Source organism: Hylaeus volcanicus, chromosome 4, assembly GCF_026283585.1.
Source record: "Hylaeus volcanicus isolate JK05 chromosome 4, UHH_iyHylVolc1.0_haploid, whole genome shotgun sequence".
Classification (NCBI taxonomy): Eukaryota; Metazoa; Arthropoda; class Insecta; order Hymenoptera; family Colletidae; genus Hylaeus; species Hylaeus volcanicus.
The window spans coordinates 9,177,970-9,188,093 of record NC_071979.1 but is presented as its reverse complement, the minus strand read 5'-3'; the positions used below and the strand labels follow the sequence as shown (position 1 = coordinate 9,188,093).

General features: G+C 34.4%; 4 protein-coding genes across 6 annotated transcripts in view; 2 read left to right on the top strand and 2 right to left on the bottom strand.

Annotated features, from left to right (window-relative positions):
* Positions 1-745: 745 nt before the first annotated feature.
* On the top strand, positions 746-3,799 carry LOC128874989 (katanin p60 ATPase-containing subunit A-like 2). The gene is made up of 7 exons (XM_054120246.1): positions 746-1,147; positions 1,288-1,467; positions 1,567-1,837; positions 1,956-2,124; positions 2,195-2,307; positions 2,520-2,716; positions 3,254-3,799. The coding sequence occupies exons 1-7, from the start codon at positions 942-944 to the stop codon at positions 3,654-3,656; spliced, it is 1,539 nt and encodes a 512-aa protein (XP_053976221.1). The 5' UTR covers positions 746-941; the 3' UTR covers positions 3,657-3,799.
* Positions 3,680-5,169, bottom strand: LOC128874983 (survival motor neuron protein). 2 transcript variants are annotated; one of them, XM_054120232.1, is made up of 5 exons: positions 5,012-5,169; positions 4,642-4,824; positions 4,435-4,549; positions 4,026-4,326; positions 3,680-3,935 (listed from the first exon to the last, which is right to left on the bottom strand). In XM_054120232.1, the coding sequence occupies exons 1-5, from the start codon at positions 5,051-5,053 to the stop codon at positions 3,806-3,808; spliced, it is 771 nt and encodes a 256-aa protein (XP_053976207.1). In that variant the 5' UTR covers positions 5,054-5,169; the 3' UTR covers positions 3,680-3,805. The 2 variants fall into 2 exon arrangements, with proteins under 2 accessions (XP_053976207.1, XP_053976208.1); XM_054120233.1 differs by having other exon boundaries at positions 5,007-5,141.
* A 350-nt stretch (positions 5,170-5,519) lies between these two features.
* Positions 5,520-7,325, top strand: LOC128874987 (adrenodoxin-like protein 2, mitochondrial). 2 transcript variants are annotated; one of them, XM_054120245.1, is made up of 5 exons: positions 5,520-5,731; positions 5,839-5,991; positions 6,176-6,288; positions 6,363-6,495; positions 6,811-7,325. In XM_054120245.1, the coding sequence occupies exons 2-5, from the start codon at positions 5,843-5,845 to the stop codon at positions 6,899-6,901; spliced, it is 486 nt and encodes a 161-aa protein (XP_053976220.1). In that variant the 5' UTR covers positions 5,520-5,731; positions 5,839-5,842; the 3' UTR covers positions 6,902-7,325. The 2 variants fall into 2 exon arrangements, with proteins under 2 accessions (XP_053976220.1, XP_053976219.1); XM_054120244.1 differs by having other exon boundaries at positions 5,521-5,991.
* Positions 7,326-8,343: 1,018 nt separating this feature from the next.
* Positions 8,344-10,124, bottom strand: part of LOC128874973 (uncharacterized) — a 28,031-nt gene continuing 26,250 nt past the window's right edge. The window contains exon 5 of the mRNA XM_054120209.1: positions 8,344-9,867. Coding sequence (XP_053976184.1) covers positions 9,331-9,867 — 537 coding nt within the window. The 3' untranslated portion in view covers positions 8,344-9,330. The remainder of the gene's footprint in view (positions 9,868-10,124) is intronic.

The following is a 10,124-nucleotide window of genomic DNA, read 5'->3' as shown; positions in this document are numbered from 1 at the left end:
TTAACACTAAGAAGCTTTGATATTTAGGTACTAAAAGTGTGTATAGAGCTGCATAGAGCTTTTATTCACCATGCATTTACTCAAATAAAATTCCATCGATGCGAGAAAACGTAGACTGATCACTGCGAAATTGTCTCAACCGGGCAAATTGGAGTTTTGCCATCTGTGATTGTCGCCGATATTATTGTTCAATTATAGGAACAATCGACGCGAAACGAGCCGCTAGAATGGTCACATTCAAAGTCAATCAACACGCCTGAACGCCGCTCTTCGACTCCTTTTCCGCGATCTTTCACACCGTTTTTCCGCATTCATTTCCAATGCAGCCAAAATCCTTCCGAAACTGTTATTCCAACCCGATTCGCCTTATTCGTATTCTGCATACATAACGGACGTGTGACGAACATCTTCCTCGCTCTTGCTCCTTTTTCCTTCCTCTGTTTGAATAAGGACCTCTTCGACAACGCTGACAATCAGTGCTTAACATGGAAAATAAAGCATTAACGCTACTTAGTATTTTTTTTAAGTGTAACTTCTTATACGACGTCAAACCGATTTAACGTTTGCAAATGTAAACTAACTAAAACAGAAAATTATAATAGAATATTAAAATCGTATAACGGAAGGTAATTTGATATTCGATTAACTAAAAACGTTTATTTTGAAAACATGCCTACAATGGCAAGTTTAATGGCGCGTCTTTTCCTCGCTTCCACGATGCACACTAGACGGGGATCGACGTCGCCAAGCAACGAATCGTTCGTGTTTGTTTCCAACAAGCCTTCGTGCATCGAGTCGTATGAAAATCTTTCTCCATACTCTAGACGACTTTAGAGACTGTTAGAGACTGATTAACGACGTTTCGCAGGATTGTTAAACTATAGAACATACTGAACTTCTTTGAGCATCATGAATAACCTGACGTTAGACGGAAGCTCGGAATGCGTTGTTCACAATCTACGGGAAAAGGTAAGAAAAACTATCGCGGAACACCTGCAATACGTACAAAGATAGCATTCGGAGAAGAAATGGTTCGAAAATTGTGTACAAAATTTAATAATCTAATTATGAACCAGGACCGGAAACGTGTTCAAGAACGTCGTCGAAACATTATTTACCTTATAAAGGACTATTTGAATAACGAGGGGTGAGTATACTTATATTACAACATTATAATATTACCGATTTCAGCTCGACACAAAACTACAATGTACCATAACATAAAATACAAATTTACTTTCTCTAACGGGAAGTACTAAACTTAAACAAAATATAAACTCGACGCAGATTCGTAAAGTCTGCAGAGACGCTTGAACAAGAAGCCCGCCTATCCATGGACACTCGTGTCTGTGACAATATAGATCTGGAAATGATCCTAATGCAGTACGAAAGTTATTACCACCTGCAATTCAACAAATACCCCATTCTGTGTAAAAAAAGCGAATCGCTCGGTAACGCAAATACATCGTAAGCAAATATTCATTTAATCTATGTACGATACGGTAAAAAATCGAACGTTGTATATTACGTAGAAGAACGTAATGGCAAATTATTTGTACTCCGCAGGGAAAACGTCAGACACGCTAAAAAAAAGAGTAAATCGAAAGAAAAGAACGTGAAAAAAACCGAGTGTGGAAAGATCAGCCAACAGGTGAATTCATCTACGGACGATATCAATTTAGTGGTGAGTGTGAAGTCACTTTTCAACGAGTGCGGCGATCAGGATCCATTGATGGAGTCTTTCGAGCGATCTTCGTACTCTAAGATATCCAAATCCATCGATGATCTCTATCCAGCAGATTCAGAAATGTCTAAGATAGCCGAAATGATATCCAAAGTAAGTCTAAAGTAACTCAATCAAGGACAGAATTAGGATTAAGGTGGATACGCGAACATGCTTATCGTACTCGTACAGAGTTCATTTCGAAATTGAACTTTGAATTGTTTTTATACAGGAAATCGTGATGACAGATTTGAATGTTCATTGGGACGACGTGAAAGGTCTCGAGAATTGTAAAGCTGCCATACAAGAAGCTGTCGTGTATCCTTTGAAATATCCTGTTTTCTTCAAAGATAAATTTACCCCTTGGAACGGTATTCTACTCTATGGACCGCCTGGAGCAGGTAAACTGTGATCAGTTTGTCATTATTACTAAGATGATAAACGAAAAACCTATAGGAAACTTGTAAATAGGTAAAACTATGTTGGCGAAGGCGGTGGCGACAGAGTGCAATTGCACATTCTTCAACATAACAGCTAGCTCGTTGGTTAGTAAATGGCGAGGCGATTCAGAGAAATACATTCGAGTGAGTTCGCTTCTATTATTCTACTGTGTGTTGATATATTTATTGTAATATTAGCTAGCTCTGCAATGAAATGTAGTTCTTAAATATTTCTGCTAAGCAAAATGTTGCTCGTTTGTAATCCAGGACATTTGCCTTTGACTTCATAAATAATTATTTCAATAACTACAAGTTATATCACTTGTCGACCAATGCATAGCGTTAGAATTTAACAGGTTCTTTTTGACCTTGCCTACAAACAATCTCCAACGATTATTTTCATCGATGAAATAGACTGGATAGCATCAACGACGGATAACTCATTATCTGAACCAGCAAGAAGATTTAGAGCTGAACTTCTCGCGAGACTCGATGGGGTAATGTCCATTGAAAATTCAAATATCGTGCTAATGGCTGCTACTAATGTTCCTTGGTGAGTAAAAGTATTTAGAGTATTTAAAAGTATTTTAAAACATTTTAATCTGCCAACTAATTTAGCCAGAAAAATAAATCGGGAATATAACATAAAACTTTGTTATATAATAATTGATTACATAAAAAAGATTAAAACTTATTATCAATTGTTGCATACAGCACCGCTCACTAAACCGCTCAATGAGCAGGTTTAGACCATATATATATATATATATATATATATATATGCAGGAATAATTTAGTTAGTAGTGGCATCTAAAAACACCAGAATGAACTATTTTCATTACAAACTTGGACGTTTTCCCGGCGATGACGCCACTGGTACTAGTCTTATTTCCCACCTTTTACTATCTACGCGCCACTGGCGCTAAAGTCTGTATCTAATAACTTTAATTAAAAATATATAATAAAAATAACCGATTCGTGACCTTAACCAGCAAATATTTTATATTCTGATCCTCGAGTTTACGTCTATATTTATTTACCTATAATCATCTTGAAAGCACCACTTACTGTCACAATTTTATATTACCAGGAACATAGATGCTGCTTTATTGAGACGCCTGGAAAAAGTCATTTACGTATCGTTACCTGATATGGACACTCGATTGAATATGTTCCGGTATTATGTTTCTAGCAAGACAGATATGCAAGAAATAGTTAATCTGACCAAAGGTTATTCTGGTGCTGATATAAAAATGCTCTGCAAACAAGCGTGGATATGGCAATCAATTCCGACTTGGGAACGTCTTGAAAAGAAAGAAATAACTGTGTTGGATGTGAACTACCAAATATTAAACTGCGATTATTTGATTGAAGCTTTAAAATACGTTAAACCGACAGTTAATAACGATTTAATCTCTCTATACACTAATTGGCGAAAATCTGCAACCAATAAATGCAATCATAATTCCGCTTATCATATAAGAATTAAGTAAAAACAAATAAACAAAAATATTTTTTGAAAATTGTTCAAATTTATTCAAGGACTTACAATTAACAAATAAATGAACACAACGATCGTTTCTAATTCTAATGATGTGATTTTTTATAAAAAATTATATTTGAGTAAAAAACGTTTATACAATTAAGAAGTTTTCCTTTTCTCCTGATTACTTCTTGCTTGTTTCAAACCATGATAATAGCCTGTGTGAAAACCACTGATGTACCATGACATTAACATACTCGAAAGTGCATCTGCATCATTATCTGGAAGCCTGACAAATTTTTTTTTATTAAAATTACATGTAATTATCTACTTGGAATTTCTTATTACATCGTAACAATCACATCAATTTTGTGCTTACTTAGCCATCAATTGAGGTGGTAAGGGAGGGGCAGGTGGCATCATATCTGTCATTGAATTAAAAGATGTTTCAGGCATGGTATAATGCTTATTTAGTTTTATTTCTTCTGATTCATAATCCATCTTTTCTCTATTACATTTCTTTGAGTTTGCATGTGCAGAAAAATTTGTCTCATCTGTTTCTGTGTTTTCTCCATTAAATCCTTGTTCCCTCAAAACATCGTTTTGCTGAGCTATCTGACTTAGCAAACCTTTAGACTCTAAAAGAGAGTTTAATTCTACCTTTTGTGTATTACCATATCCTGAAAGTAGAAATAATTTAGATTGTTTCGGTAAAGGTTTGTTTGGTAATTTTGCCACTAAATTCTTTATGCCAATTTCGTTAAAATTAATCACTTTTGAAACATTACCTATAAATTTCACGATACAAGTCCCAGCATTTTCAAAGACTTTTGATATTACAGCTTCATAAAGTTTTCCATCCTCAAAATATACTGCACGACAGGGTGCCCCAGCAATCCACTTCTATGCATACAAAATACACGTGCAAATTACTATTACAACTGGTAAAGTAATCAGAATAGTTTTAAGTTCTTCTGGTATTATAAAATCGTGACCTTGTATGGTTTATTTGTATCTCTAGATTGTTTAAAATTCTGTGACTTTTGTTTGGATTGAAAATTTTGAATTTCCATGCCCATTTGCTTTGCAACTTCGTCCTTCGCCAAATTCACTGCTTTGTCGTATGCTTTTATTAACGCACTGTCGTCCCAAACATCTTCGTTATCTGTACTCGTAACCTTAGAAAGACAAACAGGTATTGTGCAATGCACTCAAACTTATTCTACTTTACAAGGAAGCATTTATTTTTATAAATAATTGCAATGCTTTTCGTATCATATATGTAAACAATAACTCCAACGTTAATTTTACACGAGTTTTAAAGAAACTATAACCTCTATCCAGTATTAAAAACAAGTACCATACATTTCGGTCTCCGCGGACAAAAAGTACATTATCTTCTGCCATTTTATCGAAAGAATTTCATCCGAATATTAAATTTATTTTCGAAAAATGATTGTGTTACATCTCTTCAAGAGTGACAACTGGTGACAACTATAAACAGTGGTTACAACGACATCGATGACAACTAGAAGGGCAAAAACATACGTGAAAATTTTTACGAGTTACTAGACATAAATATAGAAAATGTTATAAATTCCATAAAGAATAGCATAAGCCAGAAGAGTTGCTCCTTAAAATATAATTCATTAAATAGCATCATACAAATTTTTGTATTAATAATCTATTAGTAAACAAAAGTTTTTGTTTATGGACCGCCATCTAACGGTCTACATGGAACTAATAAAAAATGATGACTAGCGCCATCGGTGGGAAAACCCCCAAGTTTGTCGTGAAAATAGTTCCCGCAGTTTCTACAAGATGGCGCTACAAATACATTTTATTAAATTGTTCCTTATTTCTCTTAAATGATTAATTAATACGATCCTTTGCTTTATAACACTACAAAGATACTTTGCTCTTTTTGAAATCTTTGATGTTGTACGTAGCCCTCTAACAGCAAACATAAAATCATGTGCCTTTGGCACGTGCTCGGTACACGTCACACGTGTTAGGAAGTATTTCATAATCTACCGTTGAGGGAAGCGCAACAGTGTCGTATTAGAAGAATGTTGTGAAAGTTCTGTACGAAATCCTATTCGATTGACCAATACTTTTCGTGATTATTTCACGGTTTTTGGTTACGTTTATCTAGCGTTTATGGTATTTTGACACACTTCTCCTTTTGACAGTGGAATGGCGTTAGTAAACAAATTTCAAAAGTTATCGAGATCGATTCTCAGCATTGCTTCGAATTATTCAAAATATAAGAGCGATACCGCATTGCCTCCTTTCCTGACAACAACAAGAACCTCGACTACGCAACCACTCTCAGAAAAGCAGGAGTAAGTAATACCATTTATCTTTTGTTTTGTGCATTCATACTCATTGTCAGAAATGGCCAAAGATGAACTACTTTTTTCTGTTACACTTTCAATAAAAATTAGAATTTGTGTAGTGGAGGAAATATATCTACTTCTGAAAAAAGTAAACACAGTTTGGACTTCCTTAATATATTTTTATTTTCAGAGTGAACATAACATTTGTTAAAGCAAGCGGAGAGAGAATTAAAGCGAAAGGAAAAGTTGGAGATTCTATTTTAGACATTGTAGTAAATAACGAGATAGATTTAGATGGGTTTGGTAAGTTCATATAGTTTTAACAATTTTTTTGTCATCAAAATACACAGCTTCTTTATATTGTGCAATTTATGTAGGTGCATGTGAAGGTACATTGACCTGTAGTACCTGTCATTTAATACTTTCGAAAGAAGTATACGATAAGCTGCCTGACAAACCAACAGATGAAGAGTTAGATATGCTGGACCTAGCATATGAATTAACAGACACGTAAGTCAAAAATAGCAAATCAATTTCCAACTATGTGCTTCCATGCAGAATCTAAATTTTTCCTTGGTCAGATCTCATGAAAGTAAGATTGATAAGGTGAATAAATTTTAATAGTTTTCTATTCACAAGGCTACATTTGTTGAAATTCTATTCTTCTACTCTCAAGAAAGGAGGCTTATAGACAAAAACATCTTTTCAAGAAAAATGTATTTAACAATAATTTTGGTATTTAAGATTACTAAAAAATTTCAAGTTTTACATAATGTTCCAATATATTAATTAAAGTTGATGTTATTATCATAAAATTAATTTCAGATCGCGTTTAGGATGCCAGATAATAATGACTAAAGAACTAGATGGAATTGAAGTAAGAGTGCCATCGACACTTAACGACGCGAGAGCGTAGCAAGACTGTCTCAACTCTCTAAAAACGTATACAATGATTCTGATGATAGTCACTGAAATTTTAGGATTAAAAATAAAATAAACAAATTTATTTTGTAACATAAGGCTGATGTACGCACTTTAGTATATCTGCAATATTTTGTATATAATAGTAACAAACTTGCAAAGTTATTAGTTAGAGATTACTTGTATATTGCCATTGTATAAAACTAGCATAAATACAAAGAGACTAGAATCTTTGTTTTAATATAGATATTATTATCTTAGAAATTAAAATCAAAATGTAAGTAATACGTTTGTCGTACACATAACATGTGTATCTTATTTATTATATGTTCTTTAAGATACTTATGCGATAAAATTTTTATATAGTTATTTACATTTTAAATTTTCAACGTTGTAAATAAAGTTACTCTTAAAACAAGCTTGTAAAAGATCATTTAGAATAACGATTAATAACAGTGCCACAATTGAATGATTTGTTAAATGGAAAAATTAAAGGTAAATTCTTGTTTATTAAAACTGTTTACATATTCTGTTAACATCATTTAATTGAAATTTTAATCTCTTTTCATCGCACAAAATTTGTAACCAAAGAATGCGATACTTACTCTTTTAATGGGGATTCTGTTTTCCAAAATCTATGAAATATTTGTTTGAACTTGAATCTCCATTACGTGTTCAGAATAATTTATTTTTTTCTTAACTAGATACATACTGAATACATCTACTAAAATTGGTATTTTGTAAGTACCAGTACATAAAGCTAAAACACTTTTGTACTATGCATGTTATACATGGACCCAACAAATAATTTAACTCATGTATTGTCGCGTGTTTACGTGTAAAATGTTCTATTGCTACACTACTTACAGATCCGGTATAAAGTATACATTACGTTGTAATGAAATGTACATATTTTCATTCGCTTACCCTGCCCAATTCAAATATAATTCAGAACGTACGTGATATATCTGTATATTCTATACCTTTTTATATACTATGTACATATACATCGATCCGACCTCTATAATCATCAACTTAGCAATAGTTCGTAAAAAAAACTAATACGATATTGTCGAATTTTTATTACGTAAAATATCATTAGTTTACGTTTTAAACATTTCGTTGAACGAGTCGGGTGATTTAATGACAATCAAGCGATTATAGTTAAAGTACTTTCGACACTTTGTATCAACCTATCATACAAAATTTGTCCACGTCTATAGTTTTGACAATTGTTCAAAACGATGAATATCTTGTAAACTATCAAAAATTGGTTGTATTTTATGTGGGCACATACGGAAAAATGTATTTTTACTACCGTTCGAATAATCCTAAGTGTTTAAGCTTAAACTTATATCGGTCTCCAAATTAATACCTTTAATTATTGGAAGCGATTAAGCTATAGCTTGCATAGAAAGGAACAAACACATAAGTATAAACGATTAAATAGTAGAACCAAAACGATTTACACTCTATATTAATAATATAAACTTCTTACACATACGCTACGAAGAACTTGTAATCGCATGATCGCGCGATAGTCAAAATCGGAAAATCTTATTCTTTCGTGGAGACGAAAGTAACCTAGGACTAGAGGTTTCGCATGATTAATAATAATAATAAAGAAATGGCAAGATCCATGCGGGTATAAATTAGTCGTTATTTATGGATGTGCAGACATCCTCCTATTATCGAAGAATTAATCGTATCATTTCTAGTCCACGATAGTCAACGAATAACTTCAACATTTTTAACACTTTTTCTTCATAACAAATGTGAATATTCAGTTTAGTCAAAAATGATCTCTTACACAATTTTATAATTTAAGCTCATCGTATGTAAAACATTTATTACGTTTCTTGCGAATGCTTAATTACTTTAATTCATTCTTTGGAAACGGTCATTTTTCAATCTTCCACACCTGTTGCCATGCTAAATCAAGTCACCAAACTCACCTATAAATGTAATTTTACAATATTTCTTAAAGTTGGGGACACATTGAAACGCAGGTTTTACTTTATTTCACGTCTGATATAAACTTGAGAAATCATCATTGCTGCTTTGTCGAATAAAACGAAACATTTAAAAATTTTGCAAATATACGTTTACGAATAAGGACGCGTTTAGACTCAGTTTCATTCCTGAAACTTCGATAATTCGTTAACAATATCATCTCATAACAGATTCTTACAATATTTTAACTCTTGATTCATACATAAACATGGACAACGTTCGAGGATCATTGGTTGCAGCAATACTGCCAAGGTCTGACTTCCGCTTAAATAAGGAGGTTGACCAAAATACAATAGTGCCCGATTAAATGAAAAAGCTCAGAATCGTAGATTATCTATTACTCAGGGTTGACCGCGGATTTATCTCAGGATTCAAGCACTACTGTACAAGGTCGCGAGGTCTGATTAAGGCCTAGACCAAAGTGGACAGCTCATGAGGACTGTTGGTGGTCGCAGCACTGCTGAGGTCCAGAGTGGCTGCTGGGAGCCCAGGACTTACGCTACCACTGGCTTCTCGTGGTAGATGCTGAGACCTGTTCAGCTTGTTCCCTGGACTCGGTGGCGATCTGTCCCCAGGAGTGTCAGGCGGCGTAACGATGTTCCTGTGACTGGTAGCGTTCACGTGGTTGTGCGTCGCTGCCATTGGAGCTGGCGATGAGAGCAACAGGGGTGGTGACATCGATACGTGTCGATGATGATGATGGTGATGATAATGCTGATACTGCGCTGCTCGACCATGTGTCGGATGGTTAGCTGTTGGCTGGCCAACCAGAGGACCGACCTTCGTCGCACAGCCGGCGTAGTGCGTCAATGGACCACGATGCTGCTGTTGTTGATGTTGCAGATGGGGTTGGCCAGTCTGGTGTTGTTGGAGCTGCTGCTGTCTCTGTAACTGTACCGCAGCCTCGCACTGTTCGCGCGCCAACGCCTTCACGGCGTTCGTCTTCTCCTGAAAAACGAGCAAGATACACTAATAAGTCCCAAATAAGTCCGATACTCCCTTCAGAAAAATTATGTAATTCTATTATGAATGTATATTATTAGTATCATGTGTATTATATCGTGAACTGCGATATTTCAGAAAAAAAAGAGTATAACGAAATAGTAAGATTTATAATGACATGGTAAATACAGATTGCGAATAATAATAGAAATTTGCAGTGTTGGTAAATAGAATTTGAGTGACGCTATCTAATGTCAAGGATA